General features: G+C 34.9%; 3 protein-coding genes across 4 annotated transcripts in view; 1 reads left to right on the top strand and 2 right to left on the bottom strand.

Annotated features, from left to right (window-relative positions):
* LOC123722192 (nuclear receptor corepressor 1) overlaps nucleotides 1-26,677 on the top strand; it is a 96,610-nt gene that overhangs the window by 11,131 nt on the left and 58,802 nt on the right. Inside the window, exon 3 of one of the 2 annotated variants that reach the window (XM_045683256.1) lies at nucleotides 18,821-18,838. The exons of the other annotated variant lie outside the window; for it this stretch is intronic. Within the exon in view, the coding sequence (XP_045539212.1) occupies nucleotides 18,821-18,838 (18 nt within the window). The remainder of the gene's footprint in view (nucleotides 1-18,820; nucleotides 18,839-26,677) is intronic. 2 annotated transcript variants of the gene reach the window in all.
* On the bottom strand, nucleotides 14,736-16,447 carry LOC106712994. The gene is made up of 2 exons (XM_014505692.2): nucleotides 16,153-16,447; nucleotides 14,736-15,280 (listed from the first exon to the last, which is right to left on the bottom strand). Exons 1-2 carry the CDS (start codon nucleotides 16,331-16,333, stop codon nucleotides 14,757-14,759), a joined length of 705 nt encoding a protein of 234 aa, XP_014361178.2. The 5' UTR covers nucleotides 16,334-16,447; the 3' UTR covers nucleotides 14,736-14,756.
* LOC106712992 lies at nucleotides 18,966-22,115 on the bottom strand. Its single transcript, XM_045683261.1, has 3 exons — nucleotides 21,636-22,115; nucleotides 20,235-20,388; nucleotides 18,966-19,503 (listed from the first exon to the last, which is right to left on the bottom strand). Exons 1-3 carry the CDS (start codon nucleotides 22,048-22,050, stop codon nucleotides 19,116-19,118), a joined length of 957 nt encoding a protein of 318 aa, XP_045539217.1. The 5' UTR covers nucleotides 22,051-22,115; the 3' UTR covers nucleotides 18,966-19,115.

The following is a 26,677-nucleotide window of genomic DNA, read 5'->3' on the forward strand; positions in this document are numbered from 1 at the left end:
ACACGCGCTCAAAATATCCCCGACTATGTCTGCCTTACTTCCCGCGCCCTGTATTGCTGACCTCAGCTTGAAAATATAAACTACTAGCTGTCGCCCGCGACTCCGTCCAGGCGTAATTAAAAAATACTCAATAAGTAGTCATCTGTGGCAAATTTCATCAAGATACGTTGAACCGTTCTGGAGATACCTTTTAACAAACATCCATCTAAACTTTCGCATTTATAATATTAGTAAGATTAATGCAATATCGAACAAACTTTAAGTTACCATATTGGTAATGGACCACAACCAATGAACGATTCTGAGTTGGCAATTAGACTATCCGTTTAGGAAACACTTATGATACTTTTACATGTATAAATAGTGTCCATTGAACTCTATAAAAGGATAGGTTATTGCTTGGAAATGACAGCTTTTGACTTCGTTCCGATTTAAACGCGCTTGTTGATGTTACGTGACAGTTAATTCTATGTAAATTATTAGTTTGAATCCACACCACCGCTACAACCCACTACCCACAGCGCCAAAATGGTTAATCTCAAATAGGCACAAAATACTAAGTCTTATAGCCAGTCCATTGTATTGTTTTTAAGTAGAAAATATGTTTTTATTTCTGAACGAGAGCTTGTATTTTAACGAACGTGTACCCTAATAACTACGTTCAGTCGACTTTAAATTATTAAACTGGATTACAACCTTTGCACGGCCTTGATGTACTGCAGACTCGCGTAGGATACGGCATTGCGTATGACATTCGTAACTACAGTAGTTAAAATGTAAGTTTTTTTATAATTTATCAAAGGCCATAATATCGAATCTAGATTATTTTATAGCTTATATTATTGAAATTACTTTACTAGAATATATATCAATGTTCATTCTTTTTAATCTGACACAATTCCTAGATAGAATAGATCTAGAGGGTCTAGCACGAAATGCGAGAAAGTATTCGAAACGTCATCAACAAAATATTTCATTTGTCTGTGATTTCTTTCTAAATCTAATACAAATTTTGTCGATAACGTTAAGAATACATTCATGCTAATATTCGTGCTAGGCCCCCTGACTGATATTTATACTAGACCTTATTTGGATATTCTAGGAAAACTGTCCGGCCTGAATGCCTATTGATTTGAATAAAAATATCACTTGATCCGTCCCCAGCTCGAAGCTTTTGTGAAGTCGACCTGAATACCTTTTGTAAATATCTTGTTTTATGTTTATAATTGTTGTCTACGGGTCTATGGCAAACATTGTCTTGTATTCTATGAGTTTTGTTACAAATGTATTATTAACTATTGTGAACAAAGAATGTATATTTTGGTATAATTGAAGGTTTTTTACCTGGATGTAATTATTTTTAAGTAATCTTGATAATCTTGGTTACATTTAAGTGAAATAAACAGGTCCTTGTTGTCTGTCTACCTGATAATGCTGGTCTATTTTGTTTTTAATTCCCAAAATAAGTTTATTTTTACAATGTATTATATTTTTTAATTAATGACTTCATTTAAATATATAACAACGTAGTAATAATATTAATTCAGCTATACCTAACTAACCGAATGTTTCTGAGACCAAATCTCCTTAACTAGAAATATAGGTATTGTTTGTTATATCTGTTTTATCAGATAAATTACTGGGATGACGATATGTTTTGTAAAGAGATTTTAGTCTTGGAAACCAACGGTAATAAAGTTTACTCGAGTTGGAATGTTTCGTACAATATTTTGCATTGCACAGACAATTTGAGGTTTCGCGTCTGTCGCATACAGATTTCGCACAATTTCCCGCGTAAAATACAATTTTATTTAGGTCAAGGAGACTCGGTTGGTCGGAAGTTGGTGGTGAATGGTCCAAATGGACGATTGTAATTGGCCGTAAAACCTGTATTCTCATACCTCCCTGCCTATCCTTTTATTTTATTGCGCCACTTTTAAATGCTATTCGTTTATTGAGATTTTGTTCCAAGCTAGCCCTCGCTCAGTATAACGTAATGTATACATCTTACTAATATTATAAATGCGAATGTTTGAATCGATGGATGGATGAATGTTTGTATTTGTTGTATGGAGGTATCTCCAGAAAGGCTGCATGGATCTCGCCGAAATTTAGATGTAGAACATAGTTTGGAAGAACACATAAGCTACTAATAAAGTTTTTTTTAAATACCGCGAGGACGAAGTTGCGGGCGACAGTATGTTTTATATTTTTAAATATAATATATCTGTGTAATATTAACGAATCATCGACTCATTCAGGTGTTACTTAAATAGACCCTTAGCGACTATTTTAAGACTGAGTTTACATTACAAAATAATGTTAATATGTTATATTGAAACATACAACGACATGGCGAAAGTAGATTTGGTAAAACATTCCAGAGATCAGACTGAAGAAATCGTCGAAAATTACAAGACTAGATAATAACGACGTCAATCATAAAGCAGTCTTTAAGCGACTTCACTATTCAAATAACAGTTGATTAATAATAAAAAAACCTTTCAATTGAAGCCATTTCGTTGCAAGTCGACTGAATATCGGGGGATCGTGAAAAAAAAATTAAATGTCATTTTCATTACAGCAATTACGTTGTAGCAGTTATATTCCACTGAAAAAGCTTTCAATCTTTTTTTTCGTTTCGGAACTGAATAAAACATCAAAAGATTCTTTTTATCAGATCAGTTGAAGTTAGACAAAGATATGGAACGAGAAATATTCGTTGGTGTATTTTTCTGGGAGGTTGAAACAGTGAAATACTCTGAGTTTGCTTTTATTTTAATATCGTTATAATTTCTTCAAAGACCTTCAGAAAGATCGGTAGTAAAAGTCTTTTTAGATTTAACTTTACTGTCTGTATGAATGTATATTGAGATAAATATATGGTACACAGTAGATATATATATATATATATATATATATATATATGTATATATATATATATATATATATATATACATATTACAGATGGAGTGTTTTATACCAGTTTGGCTTCGTTTAATCGTAAGAAGATATTTGAAATATCATTTAAGTGACGTAAATGTAAACTATTGTAATAAAAATGTTTCCTAAATTCAGGAAAATGCAGTGTACAAAGATAAAAAATTAAAAAATAAATGAAACTAAATAGTATATTAAAATGTTAAAAACAAATTTAAACACAAAATTGTACTTTGTTTTTGTTATAAAGTTATTAATTTGTTATGACTAAATACAATATTAAACTTAAAAATAAACATCAGAAAAAGGTTGTATACGATTGACTTTTTAAGTTGTATTGTAAATGACAATACTGGGAAATTTTACCACAAACAAGGCCTTTTTACTTGCCAGTTTTGTGCTCCAGATAAGGCATCTACACTATATCTACGCATCTATGATTCTAATGGCGCTGCTCGTTTTAAAAGCCGGCAACCCATCTACGGTTCCTCTGGTGTTGCGTGTCTATGGGCATCGGATCAATTAGTTTTAGGCGATTCACTCCTCGTTTGCCTTTTATTATAAAAAAAAGAAAGTAAGCTTAGTAACAAAAGCGTTAGCCGTGATTTGTAAAATATACATTTCTCTTACATCAATATTATAAATTTTATGTCCTGCATATATTTATCTACATTACAATACATATATATCAACATGATTTGTTATTGCAAACGTCTTTGTTGTTACGTGTCATTGTATCATGATAAGATTTACTAGATTTATGTATTTAAATATCAAATTGTCATCAAATCGTTTTATTTTTATCTCTTAGCGATAAACAGTACAAGATATAGGTATGTACGTAAAGAGCACAGGCCAGCTGATCTCACGGGTATGCGTACAGAGACGCGGTGAAATGGCAATGCGACGTTGCCGGCCCGCCACCGCGCCGCACCGAGCACCGCACAACACGGCGCGTTGCCGCTCCGTGCGCCCGCCAACACAGGCTCGTTTGCCAATGCTCGACTCTGGGCGGGTAAGTTCTCCGCGTAAATGGAGTGGAGCCACGCTACAACGTATCCAATTTAATAATTTTTCCTTCGTTAAAAATGTTGCATTCGGTAACGGTCCGCGCTCCGACCAATTAAGCCAACCTCGGACCGGTTTTCGTAATTTTGATTTTGCAGTTAATTGGCCGCTGCATCGCAAAAAATACGTCAACACGATGTGAACGGGGTCCCGATGTCCGTGCCCGGTGCCCGTTGGCCGCGAGCTGCCAAATCGAGTTGCTGACTCTCTGAAACTGGGGTTGTCAAATAGGCATCGATGATTTTTGGACTCAAAAACTTTGTTCCAATCGGACATGACTAGATACTAAATGGGTTCAAGCAAAATTACGCCTAACGCCTCCGCCTCTTTTTAATGTTTTATTAAATCAAAGAAACAATAAACAAATCATGATATTTCGAAGTATATATATTCACGTATGTGGAGCAAAGCCTTAACTTCCAATTTGCATCATCATTATGCAAACTTCCTCATCGATCATGTCCTAAGTGTGTCTCTTATTTAATTACTACTTATTCTGAGAAGTGCCAGCCCTGGCAGTAACTGTACAGTAATTCGGTCGGCGACTGGTACGTTCGCGGAACAATACAGTAATGTTTCACGGCTGTAATAAACTTCGTGCTATTCTCAACCGTACAAAAGTTCTATACTTCTACAATATTAGTCGTAAAATATATAATATAGTCGCGTTATTTATACACGTGCTGTACATATGTACAATACGTAATAACTCTTTATAGTTATATCTCGTGTTTATTATGAATTATTATGCCTTTTGCAATTCAATGTACTTGTTTACGTTAAGATGTACGAGAAAGGTCAACGTTGATAGAGGAACGTTATAAACAAATATACACTTAATTAAATTATTGGTTGTAGATAATTGTAGATGCCAGAAAGGTGAAATAGGACTGTACTGAGAGAATATGGTTCATAGAATTAATACGGAGTCCGTATAGGCGCCCGCGCCTTGGTACGCTAAGGTACTATTCAGACTGCACTAGCGGGTGCGGTGGCGGGCGCGGGCGCTCGGGTCTTGGCGTCTGCGTATTCACAGTGGCGATCGAGCTAGGAGTGTCATTGCACATGTGATAGGTCGTTCTCAAACTTTGCTACGTATTTAGAAGACATGGATGAAGATTTGTTTTTATTAATGGAAAATTCATACTTGAAATGGAAATTTCAATATATGAAGTGTGGCACACACGATTTAAATAAAGGAAGAGAAAATTTTGGAGAATTTTATGTATTATACGCTGATTTATTACTATTAAATGTTGCAGATGTTTGCTTTGCCAAATAGCAGTGCGATGTTGTATTGCAGATATAAATTCTTCAGTATTGATATCCATGACGATTGACGACGCTTCGGCGGGTGAATCAAAATGGTTTAGAACCACACGCGTAGTCGCCTAACAGACGCTATATCACTGTGAACGATACGGGCGGACTGAGCCATTAGAAACTCCCGCGCCACGCGCGCCCGCGCCCGCCTCATGAAGACGCGCAGCTCGCGGGAGCACTGTGAACGCAAATGGCGTCTGCATACATTTTGATTTACACGCGCCCGCGTTAGCACCCGCGCCCGCCGGCACTCTGAATGAGTACTGAGGCGGAGAGACTGCTCATCCCATAGCGCCGGAGACGTCGCAAATTTCTCTTGTTAGGGAACCAAATTCTGCCTATTTCATATGTTTTTTTTTGTTATTTTTTTTGCTGAAACATTACTGTTTATAAACTGAGTGGTCAATCCGCATTGAAAGATGTTACGCTATGTAACGCATCTGCAGTTCTTCTGGTATTGCGGATAACCATGGACGTCAATATCACCTCGGTATTCATCGCTCGTTTGCCTCCATCTCTTGTAACAAAAAAAACTTAAATAATCTGAAGAATTGAATCGAGAGTCATATGTAAGGAATTGCAAAATTGTTAAACCTTAAAGATATTATAGCATATTAGTTAATTTAGATAGATAACGAGTCAAATAGTTATAATTATTCAACTGATGAGGTTTTTCACCATCTTATTTCCATTTTGATCGCTGTAACCTAAGCACCTGAACCGATTTCAACGGATGAGGTTTAATTTAATTAGTATTATTTTTCAGAGTGTCATTGTGGTATCAACAGTGCTTCTTGTTTTTTTTCACACTAGTTACATACTTACAAATATATTTCATAATATTGTTGAGAGCATCGATCGCGTTGCCACCCCGCTAGGCCCGGCGCCCGACGTTGCCGCTCCTCTCCTGTCATTATTTATTATATTACGGACGCCCCACTGCACGAGCCTTGCGTCACCGTGCAATGGCCAACTTCCAACTATTGTCTTTTTTGCTCAAACGCGTGCGTAACATCACGACATACCAGTGTTATGGGGTGGATAAAGTATCTTAATAGATGATTAAAGATCTTTGATATATTATAGTTTGGTCCAGAAATTTCCGAAAAATGTTATATTTCATAGGTACGTTAATTTCATTATAACCTGTTAGCTCAAATTGCTGACCTTATATTGACGTGGTAAAAACCAATTTGTTATAACATAGAATTCAAAAATCTTATTTTGCTTTCCTCCGGAATTCGGAACTGAGAAACATTATGGTACTAAAGTAAATCAGTTGTGTCGTAAACAGAGTAAGTGATGCCAAGAAAATACCTGACTTCTAGGAGAGTAATGTTGTTTTAAATTAGTCAAAAACAAGTTCGTATCTCACTATAATTTCTTTTTTAAACATAAGGTATATAATGAATGTATATATTTACATAATGCTGTACCTGTACAGTCATTATAAAAGAATAATGATAGAGTGATTTCATGCAATCATCATCAAAACATGCAAACAAAAACGTAGCCGGTGTTTGGGGCCTCATTTACTGTATCCGCCGCAAAGTCCTCATCAATCAACACTAGAGTGATGGATGTTGGGGTTTACCAAAGTAACCTTAATAAAATACTGTACAAAAAATCCTTTTCCATTAAATTATTGTAGTATTGTACGTAAAATTTACAAATAGATGTCGCCCGCGACTCTGCGCGTTAAAACAACGTAATCAGTAGCCTATGTGTTCTTTCAGAGTATATCCTATACTAGCTTTTACCCGCGACTCCGTCCGCGCGGAATAAAAAATAGAAAACGGGGTAAAAATTATCCTATGTCCGTTTCCTGGTTCTAAGCTACCTGCCCACCAATTTTCAGTCAAATCGATTCAGCCGTTCTTGAGTTATAAATAGTGTAACTAACACGACTTTCTTTTATATATATAGATATATGCTGAATTTCAGTACGATCCATGCCGCTGTTCTAGCGATACCTTGTAACAAACATCCATACATCTAAACATTCGCATTTATAATATATTAGTATTATGTATGTATTACGTTATTCTGAGCGAGGGCTAGGTTGAAACATAGCTAATCACCAAACATCTTCCTAATATTATAAGCTAGCTTTTAACCGCGACTCCGTCCGCGCGAAAAAAAAAATGCACACAAGATAAAAAAGTTCCTATGCCCGTCTCCTAGTTCTAAGCTACCTCCCCATCAATTTTCAGCTAAATCAGTTCGACCGATCTTGAGTTACAAAGTTTGGAAGATCAAATAGTCTACCATTTTTTTATTAACTTCGCGCGGACGGATTTTCGGGCAACAGCTACTCTTTAATATATGGACAAAAACTTAGTCATACTGTATCTAAAATTCAACAAATAATTTGGCTTAAAGTTTGACAGTCTGCAAAGTGTTTTAACATATTTTTAACATATCCGTGTTACAAGTAATGAATATTTAAATGAAGTACTAGTATACTTAATGTAGTACTTTATTTCTAGTAACCTTGAAGTTATCGGCTTTTTATGTATATAATTACTGTTCGACTTAATTTGGCAATAACACGATTACATAAAATTAACCTACCTCAACTAAAATATTTTACTTTATTATGTAAAACTAACTGTCGCCCGCGACTCCGTCCGCGCGCAATTATAACAAAACTATAATAAGTAGCCTATGTGTTCTTTCAGAATATGATCTAAATCTATGCCAAATTTCATCAAGATCTGTTGAACCCTTCTGAAGATACCTTCAAACAAACATCCATCCATCTAAACGTTCGCATTTATAATATTAGGAACTAGCTTTTACTCGCAACTCCGTCCGCGCTGAATAAAAAAAATGCACACAAGATAAAAAAGTTCCTATGTCCGTCTCTTAGTTCTAAGCTACCTCCCCATCAATTTTCAGCTAAATCAGTTCGACCGATCTTGAGTTATAAATAGTGTAACTAACACGACTTTCTTTTATATATTAGTAATATAATGTTACTAATTAGTAAGATTTACTGTAAATCAGAAAGTATTAGTCATAAACTTCTGTATGGAAATTGTAATTAGTAGGGATTTTCAAGAATTCGTTCCTTAACTATAGTAAGATTCAAGATAATGTGCGAATGAAAAAAACACTTTAGACCTAGAAAGTTGCATTCAGATATAGCTCTTTTCAAATATCTTGGCGGTCCAAGGTCATCGGTCATGCGGAACGGTTCAACGGATCTTGATGAAATTTGTCTTGTGATTTTTTGTTTTGGTGTTTTTTTTAATTCCTTGCGGACAGAGTCGCGGGCGACAGCTAGTAAAATATATTTTGACGATTACTATACGTCATTTATAAATGTATACTTAACGGACGATCAATCGATGATTTCAAAGTTATCTTAAATTAAACATCACTACAACACGTTTAAAAAGAAATTCTAAAAGCTGAGTGTGAGTTTTCATCAAAAACAAACACGTCATCGGATGCTCGAACTCGAAACCTCTTAACAGTTAGTGAAATATTAAGTAAGCACAATTCCTCGAATGAATCCATGACGAATAACAAATTGTAAGGTTTCGTAACTGACGTTGAGATAGACGTTTCAAACATTACGCGCATTCTGTTGATTTCTACATCGACATTATTATATAAAAACCATATTGATATCACTCTCTTTTTATTTGAGAAAACAGAGACAACGATATCTTTGTAGACATGTTTAACAGTGGTAGAAAAATAATGCCTCACCTCTCATGTTACTCGGCTAATGTACGTCCAGAAGATTTCTTGTTAAACTAACAAGATTCAATCATGGTTTTGCTGCAAGTTAACTAATGCATTACTCTGCTAAGGAATATCAAAAATATCAGATGTAGCAGATAACTAAATTATTTGTATGCTTATTTTAAATACCAATTGTTCGCATGAAAATTAAATAAAAATCTACCAATATAGCTTATGTCACCCGGGGATACCTTACCAACAGTGAAAGAATATTTCAAATCCGCTTAGTAGTTAGCCTATGCAAAAACCTCTTTATAATATTAGTTTGTTATAAAATAGATTTTTATTCACGTGTCATTTCGTATTTCAGATTACTTTGACGTTAATTGTAAGTTTGTGTCTTCGGTTTGCATTAAACGATGGAAAATAGATGTATGTCATTGCAGAAAGAATAATGGGGAAAAATATTCTACGTGAAAAAAGCCCTTCACTGTCTATGACAAAGTGTATATACAATTTCTGAAGAATACGAGAATTTTCCAAATTCAATTTTTAATTTGGCATACTTCCCAGAATTGCGTTTGCCAAATATTTGATCCAAACAAATAAAATAATCTTTGTTGTAAAGGATGCAAAAATTGAAATGCACTTTTTAACCAGTGTTCGAAATTTAAATGTACTAGAATAGGTAATTAAATGTAGAACAAAACGGTAAAATATCAAGACCACACGTAGGATAGGCTTGAAGTGAAGCAATTCCGTACAGTCTAATGAGTGTGTGCGTGACGGATGCCCAATTTTAGTCCACGTTACCTTCCCACCTTATATTCTTATAAAGTAACGATGGGAAGGGGAAGTGCATTTAGCGGCAGAGGAGACACATAGGATTGGAAAATGTCTTCTGTACGTCCCCTTCTTCGTTGATAAAGGTAGCTGCAATTTCAGATTTATTAATGGCCATCGGTCGCTTCACTATTTTGGCAAATTTAAGTTGCCGCCTGCTTATCTTATAATATAAAAAGAAACAAAGAAATACTCCTTAATTACGTTATTTTTAACGATAAGTACTTGAAATATAGAGACAAGTTTAGGACGAACTTTAAAAAAGTAATAAACGTCTTGTGTTAAAGTAGAACGGAGCTTTTACCTTGGTCTTTAATTAAAACTAAAGCGAAGAAATAAAACTGTTAAAAACTTTTACGCCGCTGGTTACTCCGTCAGTTGGATAGTTGACGTTTTTTTTTTTTTTATTTAAGTACTTTAATGAAGTTGGAATCTCGTGCGATAATTTTAAAAACTTCATTCGAAAGGACGAATAAAAAAACTAAAGATAAATTACATAATTTTGAACAATTACAGTTACACTAAAATAAAAAAAATGTACTTCTTTCCTAACAAATGGTAACATTACTGCTGTTGTTGCCCTTTTTTATGAAGTTTTTTAGAAATAAATCCTAGAGCATATAATGGTTTTTTCTATAACTGTATAAAATAGTCATAGCGTCTGAAACAATTTCGCGAGGCCGGGTAATGTAAATTGCACAAAAATGTCGCGTGAGCTCATTCCGAGTTACGAAGCGAGGCAATCGCTCGCACGACATTGACTTTGACTTGGTAAAGATCGCGCTTCCACTTGCCTTTACAAATCACAGCGAGCAAACACGATAAACTTATCCACTATTAAATACAGTCAAAATCTGTTATAACGACATCGAAGGGACTACTCATATTGAGTCGTAAAAACCGATAGTTGTAACAACCGGTGACAGGTATTAATAGGAAAGATAATATGTAATAACATTCAGCCAGGACCTTGGATTTTGGTCAATTTAACCGGTATGTTGTTCTAAACGATGCCGCTATAAACGGTTTTGACTGTATATAATTTTAGCAATTTTTGATGGGTTTGGATTTATGTAAAAATTCTTATGTAGTTAATTTTTATATTATAGATGGTTCTGGAAAGTAACAGCAACTAAGCGTCCACTAGTTTCGACCAACGGTTTTAGTTCACGGATGAATTCGGTAAACTTTGATAGGATAAGCTTTGGTTTATCGAATCACGTTCACAACATCAGGCCTGTTCGTATTGAATACTAGTGTTTTCATTATTTTAAAAAAGAAATGATTTTTATATAGCATGATATAGCATTGCCTAGTCAGGCTACACCCTACAATTAGCCGTTGCTGTACTATCAGAGTTCATTTTAGTGGTAGTTTACTTTTATGGCTGCCTGCCACTCCAATCTTCAGATAGAGGAGGGAGTGGCCATTTCTCTTTACGTTACGACACAGTTTTCCTGCACTGACTATAATGTGAAAGTGTCTTTATTCATATCGGATGGCAAGTTAATTGAAAAGCAATAAAGTTCGACCGACTACAAATTTTGAATTGTTTTTTTTTTATAAATAATCACTCTTCAATTTATATTATTTCCGCGTCATTACAACCGACAAAATGCTTCGAGACAAAATAGCAATGAGTCATTAAATATGTCTATATATTCTTTTATCAAAAATATAATGTTTGATAAAGCGTCTTCTTTTGTCGGAACTTGCTTTAAGATCATGTCCCAATATTTATAAAATGACTTGCAAAACACCGTTCAGACACCAAGATTGATTTCGTGTGATACACAATAATAAAATTTTATATATTTTTATTCATCAAGGTGCAAAAAAATCACCTTAAACGGTGAAACTGATGAGCGGTGGAAACATTTTTATATTATTTATCTGTATTTACATAAAAAATAATATTTTGTATTTGTTAAAAATATTATAGAGCTTTTAATGTGGTACTCCACAGTTGGCAAAGGAAACCCAAGGTTATATCTTCTTTGCGTCACTTCGATTAATAAATACATACTGTTTTTACACCCCTGATACTTCTCCTCTGCGTTAAGACTTGATGGTCATCTTCATAAAGACGTAGTAAGTCTACATAGCTGCAAAAACATTCTCATGGTAACTTGTTTTAGACAGGTTACACAGGGTGATGTAGCTACATACTAGCTTGACGCCGACCTGTTTGCTAAACAACTATACTTCGTATTGCAAAACATTCTCTGTTTCACTTTTTTCCGTCCGAAACGATGTGTAAAGCCGCATTCACATTTGCCTGACGTGTCGTGTCGTGATGCTTTCTGTCGTGATGGCTACTGTTCACATCTATGTGACGCGTTATGACGCATTTTTAATCAGTTCCGTTATAGCTCTCGGAGAGTTTACACATTCGCAATGTTTTTTCATGAATCATCCGATTCGGATTCAGATTATGAAGAAGATATGCAGTTATTGGCACTGGCAACACTTCTAATAAAACAAAAAAAGAGAAGAAGATATTGTATACATCCAGTAAATACAAAAAGATAGTTTAGTTTTAATAGATTGATCCTTATATTGTTTACATTTTGTATCATAAATCGCTTTATATTGTCGTACGTACTCGATCAGCTCGTCGTCCATACCTTCTGACGCGTCACAACACGACACGTGCGCGTGCACACTAGTCCGACCCGCTGTGTCGTGTCGCTGCGCCGTCCCCCGCACCTCACCCAACTGACGCGGACCGGGATCGCTACTGACGCGACACGACACAAGCCATCACGACACACTGCGTCAGAGAAGTGTGCACGCAACCATATTAATTGTATGAGACCGATACCTTTCTGACGCATCACGACACAACACGTCAGGCAAATGTGAACGCGGCTTAACGCTATTCATATTGACGGGTGAAAATTATACCTTGTTTTCCTGATGTTATTTTTTTTATAAGGAACAATTGGGTTACCGGAAATTATACAAAAATCATAATTTAAAAAAAAGAGAGAGAAAAGGGCTTTTTATATATTTTTGTCTCGTATTTCGAATGTGAAAACTCATGAAGCTAAGTCCACTATTTCAAAGACTAGAATAATATTTTTTTTCGTAGTACAGTAAACTTTTAAATCTTACGGTCTTAGAGGCTAGAATAGCCTTATATTTTTGAAGCTACAATTTTATTTCTCACTGCCATCGACCCAGAATGTCGGGAGACATTCCGTGTCCGCCAGGAGTACGGACAATGTGGAAATTGTAAGCTTTTAACATTTCAAAAACGTTACAGCTGCCTTGGGGATTTTATTAAAAATGTTGAAATTTTGTACTTGATTTGCTCGTACGTAACTTGTGATTTTAAGAAAACACTCTGTTAAATGTGGGAAACTACATGAATCATTGATATGTACTTTCCATTTACGTGATTGCGCATTCGTGTTCGAATAAATAGCGCTATTTAACTTACATTACTGCTTTGCACCTTGCATGTCTTAAAATGTCTAAAAATGAACAGTCAGCTATACTTTAAAGTGTAAAATGTTTATGCCACTCACATTGCAGTGTGGATATAAATTCGTTGTGCATATGTACGATAAAATTTGGACACGTCAGCGCAGCACGTGCTCTGTCTACACGGACATAACAACACGTGTACCTATGGATACCTATAGATATGTCGGTTGTAATCGGAAGGGTCAACCCACCGCCCCCGCGCCCGCGCCCGCGCCCTCCCGCTCTCCCGCTCTCCCGCCACGCTCGGGGTCGGTTGTATCGATCGCGCGGCGTTGCCAGCGCGCTACTTTCCCGCGCGTTGCCGCACCTCCATAGTCGTTTGCATTGTGAGTGAACGTAGAATGATGTATACATTTTATTGTTATTATGACTTGTTGCTGTTGCTGAGTGAACGAGTCCTGACATCTTGTCGGATACGGTTACGTAAAAGTCTCGTAATAAGTTCGCTATCTATTTTTGTATTGAATAATATTTGTTATTGTAAAGTTAACTTTATAAAGTATTTGACACACAATACGAATAAGACATCGAGATGAAAACATTATAGTAAAATAGCTTTAGTTATTTCTATTGTCCTAAATACAAGATTATTCACAGATTCATCCACGTTTTTCTTTAGTAGCTATTAAGAGACTGTTTGTTCTTTCTCTACTTAAATTCCAAACATCTAATACGTTCGTTATTTCATGTATAAACATACTGACAAAAGGATAGTGTTTAACTGCATTAAAATACTATCGGCAGTGATTATTAGCCAACCTAAGTTTATATTGTAGGAACTTCTGTTTTACTGACATCTATTTAAGTTACACATAACGAAAAAATCGGGTTATGTTATTCGTAGTTAAAAACACATACTATTTTTTAATTCTTTGTTACTTTTACGTAGGGGAATGACCTCATCGCTTTGAATTTTAATTATGTATTATAATTACACTGTACTTTTTAAATTAACGACCTGACGCACTTTACGAGTTTTTTATGATAATTAACTTACGTCTGCTCGAATCGGATATCTCTCGAGGTAATTTATGCAGCTACCACATACATACATACAGCCACAAGTAGGGTTGCCAGATCGCCTACTAGCCGGACAGACCAGCCAGTTTGGCCGGACATTTGGGTAGAAAGGTCTGACACCCTGTATTATTTAGGATTTTGTCTCAGTATTAATATGTACACTCTCGTTTGGGAAAAGTCTAACAAAAGACGGTAAACCGTTTATTTTGGGCGGATACGCAATAAAAAAGCCTACCTATGTCCGGCTTTATTCAGACGCCAGGCAACGCTAGCCACAAGTTTATGCTAATTTCACGTCAAAAAAATATCATCGTTTTAAAAATATTTACTAACTGGAATGACCTTATAATTACAATAAACTATATAAATGTTTGCTACGTAGTTTTTAATCTATTATGTCTAAACTCCTTGATAAGTCTTAATACTTCACTGCGGAATTCTAATTTTTGATCGACATTGAACTCTCTAACAGCTGGCAGAAGAGAATCGAAGAACGATCTGTCTTCGTCTTCTACAGTATAGCTGCAGCTTGGATCGGGGAAAGGGGTTTCGACAAAATCTATTTTATTTCTTTCTTCATCATCTTTGTTCTCTGGTATACGTCGTCTTTTAAGATTGTCTATGGTTGATGGTACTTCTTCAGAATCACTCGCCCAGTTTGATTCGCTCAATGTTTCGAATCGTTTTCGTTTTCCGGCCAGTCTTTTGTGTTTAGGAGTTGTTTCGTCATCGTTCCATTCTTTAGAATCCACATCGCTGCCGGATTGTGCTTGTTTTTTGTATCGGTTGTCGAGGAATGTCAGGAATTTTGAGTACATGTACCTTTTGCCGTCTTTCTTTCTTAGATCACGAACGTACGAATCCTTTATGTTGCGCCATTTACATTGCAGCTTTTTATCTGGAAAATGGATCAAATTGTAGTAACATCAACATACGTACTAAAATAATATGGACAAAATTAAATAAACTAATACTTGAGTACATGACGTTATGATGTTTTTCTTTCAGGGAGATTATATTTTGCCACAAAGTATTAACATTTATTTACTCAAATTAAATGCATATTTTAAACATTAGCAGATTTTAAATAGATGTTAATCTGTATTTATAATTATTGTAATAAAACTCAAAAATAAAAGGAATGAAAATTTTATATTTAGTAATTTAAATTTGGTGTATATTTTTATCTTTTTTCGATATAAGAAGAAAATGTAATAAATACTAAAACTTGGATGAACGGATGTTCAGTACTTTGTTATAACGTATTTCACGAATGGCAGAACGGATCTGGATGTGGGGACAAAGATACAATAAACGCCGGAATGTCACGTAAGCTGTTTTTTAATTATACGCGGACAAAGTCGTAGCCGACAGCTTGTAATTTATAAATTTAATTAACAGTCGTAGGCTGGGAGCCACACCTCGTTTCCACCTACTGAGCTGTATTAAGTTTTACGTAATAGCTCGCCTAAGTCGCTTAGCAAAGTCGTAGTCGGCGTACATTTAAGTCGTTGTGTAGAGATTATTTATGTGACAAGGCTCTTAGGTCGCGACATTTTTGTCCTACATTTGTGTATACTTTAGCCCTGTGAGGATTAGCAAAAGACGCCTTTGGGTTGATAGAACTTGTATCTTTTATAAATGTGATAGATTATTTTCGTATTATTTAATTACACAAATAGGCATTTACTTCTGCTATATGGCAAAGATAGTCGATACATATGAACATAAGAGATTAAGACAAGTTCGATTCTCTCCATCGCTACTCACCGACTTCTGCCTTCTCGTTCTCCGGCAGATCATCAAAGTCTGTGATGAGCATTCGCGCGATATGAGTCCATGCACGCTGCTTCTTATTTTTGTGCTTATTGTCCTCGCAGTTGGCGTCCCATATCACCGGGTACTTTTCCACTTCACTTATGAACATTTCTACGTCGAGGCAGAAAGTCATAATTCATGTCATTTGGTTACGGTGCATAAAACGTAGCGTATCCGCTGCGAGTGCGGGCGCGACTGTTCCGATGGCCGCGCGGCTGGGAATGGCTTGCGCCCGCCGCCCGCGACCCGCATTGCGTCCGGCGCGGCGCCGCTGCGGCTCCGACGCGGCTGCACAGTGCGGCAACGGCCGACTGCAAGCCGGTCGCACGGTGCGGCAACGTCGCAGTGCACACAAACATGTCTCGCTTGACTTTTTCTTGTGTTGTTTGTGCACGCTCGTTTTGTGCCGACTACGACTTCGGCCCCCAATTTCAAAATTTTCCACAATTGCATTGCTTATTTGCTTATTAAATGTGATTCACTTGTTTACGTTAAATACATTACTTGATATCGAATAAATTTAAATTTAATTATAGGTACATTTTATAATGCCAAACAGGTAAAATTGCATTAAAACTAGGACGTATAAAATAACTTTAGGGAATACAAACGTTGCTTATGAGAAAATAAAGTTTGGTAAATTTGCATTTGCCTTTTTATATTACGGAGTGGTATATTTAAATTGAGTAAAATGCGGTGACGTCATCGCTCCCTCAATGGTTCTTTACGTCCTGAGGGAAAACCTCCTAACCTAGATAACCACAGTGATTTAAAATTCATTGTGATCCAAATTTTAAATTTGCAGATTTCTAACATTTTGCTTTATCTCACTTATTTAATTATTTTCGTTCATCATCATCATCATCATCATCATCAGATCACTATACGTCCCCACCGAGGGGCTCGGAGCCTACCCCAATTTTAGGGGTGACTAGGCCATAGTCAACCACGCTGGCTAAGTGCGGGTTGGTTGACTTCACACATATCATTGAATTTCTTCTCAGATATGTGCAGGTTGCATCACGATGTTTTCCTTCACCGTAAGAACGTCGGATAAATGTACATATGTAAATCGAAAATCGAAAAACACATTGGTACATGGCGGGATTCGAACCCAGGATCTGCAAATTGCAAGTCAAGTGCTTAACCCCTGAGCCACCAATTATTTTCGTTAACTACGTTTAAACGTTAGTTTAAAAGACACGATATTATTTTTATTATTATTTATTATATTTTAAAAATATCCTCAAATTAATTTAAATTACATAGTTCTCATTTATTTAATATCTTATTTGATTATTACAAAAAAACTGGACGTATTTCTCTCGAAATTACAGTAGGACAGTAACGCTCAAAATCAGCGAAAACTCTAACTGACACCAGTGAATCAAAGCAGTTCATGCCAGTCCAGTGTTACTGTCTTACAATACTGTCATAATGTCATCTCTATTAAATTTTTCGTTTATTTCGTACATTATGTTCGCTTGTTTTACGGCCTTGAGGAACGTCCATCACAAATAACATTGACATTGAACATTGTGCTTTTACACGTATGTATGTATGTATGTATGAAACGCGTTCGTTAACTTGTGCTCTGAACAATTGACATACATTTGAAAGGAGATCAGTTATAAGGACGTATTCAGTTTATTTTTCAAATATTATGCGCAAAAGATTGCGGAAAAAAAAAACGCATGGTTCTTAAATTAAATGCGAGAATTTATCTAAAAAAAACTTTCAATTAAACCTCTAAATATTGAGAAAAAAAATGCAGAAATAGCTTTCATTCAATTCATATCTTAAATATGGAAATTATTTTTTTTTATTAATTTGAAGTCCGTGTTTATTAAAGTAAGGGACCAAGTAATCCTAAATAAAATATGAAAAGCATTTCGGGTCGGTTTGGGAACACATTTCTCAGCCACACTGCTTCGCGGCGCCGCCCTCTCCGGCAGTTATGGCACAACTCTAGAATAATGGCTGTTTTCAATTTAAAATGGGATGAGATGCTTGCGGAATATGTGATATAGTTTTTCAAGTTCCTTTTAGAATACTGGTTAGACTGCCACGTGTAAGATTGATTTTGTTTTTTTTAAATCACAAACTGATTGTGAATCCAACTTTGTTTCTTTTTACGTTTTTTTTTCGAAACACACTTTTTATCCCACTTGATCCGATCCGTGAAGTCGAAGAATCCTTTTCCTTAAAGAATGTTTTTTTTTTCAAAAATACATGTCTACTACGACTTGTTCTTTAAACGGTATAATGCTTTATTACATGTTCTATTTAAGTGAACTATTGAATTAAATAACTTAAAGTAAATACTTGAGTTGTACGTAAATAGGAAATAGAATGTCTCTATGGATGAATGTTTGTTTGAAGGTATCTCCAGAACGGCTGAACGGATCTTGATGAAATTTTTCACAGATATAGAACATAGTTTGGAAGAATACATAGGCTACTTTATTATTTTTTTAATTCCGCACGGATGGAGTTGCGTGCGACAGCTTGTATTTTATAAGCGAAGAGACAGTCACGATCATTCATATTATTTTGTAAACATTGCAAATTAATAACAATACGTGTTGTGTTATACTGACTTTTCCATTGTCTGTTGCAGGTACCTAAGCATAGCGAGGTGAGCACTCAAACAAATATTTTTTTTTATTATAACTATTTATTAAGGTCAACAGTCTTTACAATTAACGTAACAATTTTAAGCTTCATAAAAATACGAACCTTAGACTGTATTTATTTCACCGCACTTATTTTATAAATTATACGATCAAAATACAACATACTACTTAATATTAGATATTCCTAACATTATTTAACGAAAACCTGTAGTTTATTAGTGAAAATACTATATAATCTTTATAAAAAGTATTACGTGAGAGCAAATAAATAAATAACCATCATTCAATACTGTCATTTCTTTGTAGTTTAACATCTGTGACACTTCGCTCCGTCGAAGTCCCAGGTGTTAGGTTACTATAATGACAGGAGACAGCTTCTTGCATTATATTTGCGATCTGGGCACGTGTCCACATTTTGATGTTAGAAGGCAATTGCCTCATTTCAGGCACGAATGATAACAGGAATAATTTGTCAGCGTCTGATTCGATGTCGTTAGGTACTTCCACGTTGTTGAAGACTGGCATTTCGAACTCCTCGGGAGGTTGACTTTCATCAGAATTGGAGACAGGTGCTTTCTTTTTCCTTTTTCTTGACTCTCGACTTAAAGGACTAAAGGTCTCGTTGAACGGATCGTTTTCTGTCGGGGTTTCGTTAACCATACTGTCACTGGACAAAAAAATAAACTTACTTTTTAATGTAAAGATGATTACCAATGAATTAATAGATGTTCAGGGTTATAAAAATTTGAAACAAAACGGACTGATGAAATTAAATCTTACGAAAATAATTTGAATCTTTTGCAAATTACTGCAACAGTAATAATTTTAAATATAAAATTTGAAATTTCTCCAGAACTGATGTAATTTTAATGCGGACTTTTCTTTTAATCGCAAAGTCATCTTATCGTATTCGCCCGAGTTGCGATAAAAAATCCATTACGAGGCTGCAAGTTTTATAAAATGTCTTGCATACTTTATGTGACTAAGAACAGCAGTGGAAGCCGCGTCTTTATCTTAATTGATTAAAAAGATGTGAAATTAAGATTACGATAAGGGATATCGTATCTTAAACTAATTCGTATTTATAATTATATAGATTTACTATATCAGACGGTTCTTTGTCCAATACCATATCCATTCTAAAGTGACCGATAAGAGTCCCTGATTAAAAAAAAACTGCACTAAGGGCTGCTTAAATCATTATGAAATTACTCAAGTAAAACAAATTCAACACTAATCCTCACATATCGATCGCTGTACTTTCTCAGGTTGAGTAATTTTTTTCACATATATGCAGATAATGTCTAGGGTACGGCGTTATACTCTTAATTATTCAAATTATCTCCATGTCGTACTAAGTAGGGTTTTATTACAGAAACTATAGTTGATATAACTTACTCCTCACTCACGGAGCCTTCAAATCCGCCGAGGAAAGTCATCTTCTTGAAATATATGTACACACGCCTGTGCACCCTGACTCCGGAGCGACGTGATCGTAGTTCCCTGTTGTACGCGTCCCGCAGTGACCGCCACTTCCTCTGGATCTGTAGGACTATACTGACACTGATCTATTTGTCCTTCTTATTCACTCAATATTAATACAGAAGGAAAGAGAGGACAGATCAGTTTTTTATTGTACTAAATCTGTAAACTATGAACTTGTACATCTTTAAGCTAATTTGGCTAAATCAAAAACATTTTTGGGACTCTGAGATAGAATTTCAAGTGATACTGTTCTACTATATCGATCAAACAGAATATTTCCGATTTAAATATAAAATAGTGCAATGTCCGCCGCCACAGTTAATTTTGTTCGTTTATGTAGTTCAAGGTTAAATTAGTAAAAAGTTTTTCTCTAAAAGAGAATCAATCAATCAATCTATTTAGCTCTAAGAATAACAAAAGACCATTTTATAGTTTTAAAAAGGAATGAATAAATTCTTTACTAATTGAGCAGTTTTTTTTTAATTTGCGATATTAGCAACGTTTTTTTTAGACAATCCGACGTACTAATTAAGACTTCAGATTCTGTGACCTTGAATCTTTGCAGTCACGACTACGATAAAAAGCGCTAAGTAAATAACAAAACTGATTACACAGAAGAAACTAAGCTTTATATATATATACATAAGTAAATTAATGTTTAAAAAGATTTTTTTGCCTGATGAATGATGAATTTTATGAAAATTACTAGCTGTTGACCGCGACTCCGTTCGCGCGCATTTAAAAAAACTTAATAGGGGTATGAAAAATAGATGTTGTCCGATTATCAGACCTACTCAATATGCTCACAAAATTTCATGAGAATCGGTCAAGCCGTTTCGGAGGAGTACGGGAACGAAAACTGTGACACAAGAATTTTATATATAAGATTCCAGTCATTTAAGACATAACTAAAGTGGTTTTATTACAAAGTAAATATATAATTGTGATATCTAAGATTGCATAGACTTATTAGATATCTATGCGAAGACTACATCGCAATGCTGACTTTTAGTTGATAGTTACAATAGCTAAATAAATAAAATAGAGAAATAATTAAAGCCCCTACTACTTTGTGAACAATACGTATGTTTTGTAACATGGCATAACGCATTATACATTTTATTAGATACAAGTTTTTAATTATTATTTACAATTTATTCTAACGCAGTATAAAATAAACATATTTTCTCCGATTGGTTAAATAAAAATTACTTCTAAAAATGATAAGCCACAAATATTGTCCATTAATAAACCTCTAAATTATCATTTTTATTTTAATTTTCGACCAAAAATGTTTCCAAAGTTTTATAATACCTGCATGATACATTGTCGCTTTGTTGAAAGTATTCCAATTAGGAAATAAAGCAGCCCCGACTTCCTTCCATAACTTTAGTCTTTCTAGACGGTCTCTGGGATGGTCCGGTTCGTACAATCCAGGTCGTTTTTTAACCTCCTCTATAAGTACTAAGGGACTGAAGTTTGATATTACGTCGGGATCGGCCATGATAGTGCGACGGAAAAAACGCAACGGGCACTCAGCGGCGGCGACGCGTCGCGACTGATGTGTCGTGTCGTAGTGGGCAGGCGCGCTGCGACTTGCGGTGTACGTTGCCCGATGCCCGCCCACTGCGACAGTCGCGCGCGGCTGCATTGCGTACCAGACGCATGCAAGCGCGCCGCGTCGTTCAGTCGTCGAATAGCCTGATCGCGAAAATATAAAACCTGTCATAAGGATGCCCTAGTCCCTTTTTTGATACTGCTAAACTCTACGTAAACATGAATACGTCTAAACTACTAATGTATTTTAAAAATTACCCCCAGTATTATAGAGGATATTCATACTCTCCCTCTTTATTTACATTGATTTTTTTTTCTTCGTCGGATAAAATTATTTTTCAACTCATGAAAACATGCACTCGAATAATGGAACCCGGAAGCCATATTGTTTTACCGTTTTTTTTTTCTGAGACAAAAATCCCCGTTTAAAACATATTGTCATCTTTGTTCTTATAAAGAGATAGTCTCTGGCACCAACGGTTTGTGAGAAACATTAAGAAACAACTACAGTAATTTTAATTGCCTTGTCTTCGGAGTGTACATTAAACTTACGATTTTCCTGTTTACAACAGTCTAAACTTCAGTTATCTTAACCAGGCAACTGTCATTTGCGGGCAATTTAATAAAACCTTTATAGTCACCGGACTGTCTTACCGTTTGTTTTGTAAACATCTCATCAAAATCCTCACTAATGGAAAGAATTTTTACTTGTAGTAAAGAGATAGAATAACAGTAAAACAGAAGATAGAGTATTGTAGTAAATGCAGAAGTAAAAGTACATAAATGGCCATTATTTTGCTTGTGGGCGTAAGCTTTATTTACATCAAAACAACTTTGTTTACGATTGTTTTTTGTGTACTTTCTATACAAAACTTATATCGTAAATGTCAGGAGATTTCCTTATACGACTTTACAGAACATTAAGTTTCTTTAAGTGAATTTTGGAATCAATTTAAAATACAATTTTTATCGTATCGGTTATAAATGCTGAGTATCTTCAGAGAGCGATGACCTCGAGATAAACGTCGCTAAATCTTTTATGCGACCCTTTTTATGTTTTCAAGAAACCTTTTTGTGAGATTTAACTTAAAAACGATTGTCCTCGTTATAACCTTCAAAAAATACAGAGTTACAATTAATTTGCCAAAGCTCTGGTTGCTGGTAGAGATTACAGATTTACTATTTTTTGTCTGAAGTAGAAATTATAGGTAATATTTATAGCTTGCTGTTCAAGTTTGGACCTGGTTTTGATAGATAACACAAAAACATTTATTTGTTAAATATATTTTTCTCGTCTATAACCGACTATAACCGGATTACTTATCGACTTAGGTATACTTTCCACTAGGCCAGCTGTGGTTTATTCTATTTTTTTTTGCAAATCAGGTCGGTGGCGCGACGTTGCCAGCTCGCGTTAAGTGCGCGATGCTGCCGTTCTGCTTTTATTTTTTTATACTCTGTACAGTAATAGAACCTTTTTGTAGTTTGATGCACTTTTCATGTCACGCCAAAATGTAACAACGTCATGGTCCTTTTTAATTATGTAAGCTAACGAATTTTTAACAATAAAAAAAAAGTGGACGTAAAATATGGTGGTAAAATTTATTAACTTTTACAAAGATTGGTATTTTATCAAGTTAATACATAGTAATATGTATGTATATTAATATTAGTGTAGGTGTTGTGTATGGTGAAAATTACTGTAATATATCATGTCATAACAATACGTTACTACAAAATTTATGAGGTGAAACGAGACATTAATGTTTATTGGATAAGTTAAAAACCTATTCTCTAATATTTTATTCAACACAATATAAATAGTCGTTTATGACAATTGTAAACTTGTTTTCTATTGCATTTATTATAATTTTTTAAAATGGTCATTCGAACAAAATTTGAATTTGGAACATGTCAAGATTTAACGAATATACTGTAAGTACCTGCGACCAAAATTTTTTTTTTTTTATAAGAGAAGGGGGCAAACGAGCAGCGGACTGCCTAAAATTATTTGATCCGACGCCCATGGAATTTGGCAACGACGTTATCTGTCAAAAATATATTGTTATCTCTGTTTTGTCAAAAACATTGACAGGGATGACGATATATTTTATACAAAGATTTTGGTCTCAGAAACTAACGGATAGTCTTGTAGTTTATACATTCAGTTAGGCCCTTCGTACTCAAGGCAATATACATCGTCGAAACTAATATTGTATGGCTGCTTCGTGACACCCGCGTTGCGCGAGCTTCATACACAAAACTTTGAATTGTCGACGCGAATCGTCTAATCAATTTGTGGAAGCATAACCACTAAATGTATAGATTTATTCCGCCATTTTGAAAATTGCAGCGACTTTTTTCACGACGATCTTGAGAAACAGACAAAGACGAACCGAAAACGACTAAAATCGATTGTTTACAAAAATTCATATTACCTTGTGTTCGAAGGGCCTAGCTGATAACCAATCCGTTAAAACTTTTCACTAGACACTTACACTTGCAAACAGTACCTACAATAAATTCCCTTAGTAGATTCCACATTATAAGAGTCTATGGTTAAAAAATTAACGAGGATCTGTAGTTTTCGAACGTTAACTATTTTGTTTTACTTCAGATTCACAGATTGCGAGGCAACGTGGGCGTGACCCAAGAGCTGTAGGATAGATCTATAATTGTTCAGACTTGTTTATTGTTGCCATGATACAACTTTGAGAGAGCTTTACAACTTGTTACTACACCAGTGATGAAAAAGATGTAAATATTGGTAAAATTAGAAGAAAAAGTCAAAAGAAGATTATGCTGTTATTAAACTGGATGCCTATCGAGTGATTCAAGAATAAAAATGTTCGAAATACAATTACAAAAACAACATTAGAATTACAATAAAATAATGTGTAACATTTCCTTTTGTGTGACAAAAAATGTTATCAATGTGACATACAAGTGACGTAATTGTAAGGAGTGCCCGTGTTGCCATTGAAAATGTAAGATAACATTTTAATAATGCACATAAACTTGCTTTATTAATTACGTTTATTATCCGCAAAGCTACAGTTGCCATAATTACGACCAAAACAACGAAAATTGTGAAAACAACGCGTGGTATGTATGTGGGTGCGACGTTGCCGCTCCGTGCGAACCGCTAGGCGGCGTTGCCGGCTCGACCCACTTCCCGGGCGACGGGCCGCGACGCGCGCTTTTTTTCCTCCGCGCGGCTAAATTCTCCCGCGCTGTTGTTTATAGCTTAATTGCGGACTTCAGCATTCTTGAGGTCGTCCTTCCTGGTACGAAGTTCTATATGACATTCGCTAAGCGTGCGTTTCGCTTTAATAAATCTAAATGCCAGGAGGATATTGTTGACGACTTTAAGTTATTCTTATACAATTGAGGGCAACAAACACGTTTTATTATGGTTTATTTGTTGGAATATTTATCTTATGCCTTCGATGTCTTGTTTTCGAGTTCTTGTTACAAGGTCTGGGTTCGTTACAGTTGCTAATAATAGTAATTTTTTTATAAAACAAATTATTACTTTTTGGTTCTGTATTTGTCGACCAAACATAATTTTAGTACTATTTTCGTTTTTTAGATTTGTTTTACTATTCTTCGAATAAAAATTATATACAAAGTATACGCTTTGCTATAAAATAAATCTATTTTAACAATAATTAATGTAAACTATCTCCATAGTTCACAAAGAAACTTTAATAATTATAAATATGTATAATTTTACAAAATGTTGTCTTGTTGTCAAGGGGAATATGGTTTGGCTGTACGGAACCGGTTCTGAAAACCGGCGAATATAACACACGTCTAAATTGTTAAAAAAAAACATATCTACCTGGAATAGATCAGGTCCTGACATTGGGAAGTTGAACATGATGTAATATGAAATATTATTAATAACACCAAAGAAATATCTACAAATTCAAGAAGTTATTATTTATTAGTATACGTTTATATGTCTGCATTTTTAATAATTACTAGCAACATGTCCAGCCTTCTCTTGTCATGATATTTTTAAGACATTTTTAATATACTTAGGATTGCTTTTATGGTCAAAGAAAAGTGTTTTTAAATGTTTTACTCATAAGTGTCGATTTTAAAACTTGTTATTTAAACAATGAAAAAGCTCCATTATTTAGAAGGGAATAAGTTATAATTTGATTATTGTTGGGGATAAACAGGTAGTCTACGTCTGCATATTGCAGTTTGCAAATTGTTAGAACAGCGGGCAATGTAATTATTATGATAGTCCCTTCGCAGCTATTTCCATATACCGCATCTCTTGGAAGTCATCGACTAGGGATGTGAAACATCCTTTAAAGTAACGAAATATTCATACTAGCTATTCTAATTTAGCTTTTAATAAGGATGAATAATTGTGTCTAATCAGATATGGGCCTTTCAAATTTGTTATTTATTTTCAATAATGATGTGAAGTGCTTACATGTTTTTTTTTAAATCTTATATATAAAATTTCCATGTCACAATGTTAGTTAATTTTATATGCGTATTCAGTACGTCTGAGAATCGGCTACTATCTATTTTTCATACCCCTATTAAGTTTTTTTTTAAATACGCGCGGACGGAGTCGCGGGCAACAGCAAGTTTTTCTTTAAATAATAACTATAAAAAATACCAACATTTTGTTATTCCTAAAGTTTCTTTACATTTATACTGATTCAATACTTGTTTTCGTTTTCTTATAAAGGCTAGTTATTAATGTTACTAAATTACTCTTTATGTTTAACTTGTTTATGTTCGATAGATATTTAATATTAAATTGGTAATAT

This window comes from Papilio machaon, chromosome 21, assembly GCF_912999745.1.
Source record: "Papilio machaon chromosome 21, ilPapMach1.1, whole genome shotgun sequence".
NCBI lineage: Eukaryota > Metazoa > Arthropoda > Insecta > Lepidoptera > Papilionidae > Papilio > Papilio machaon.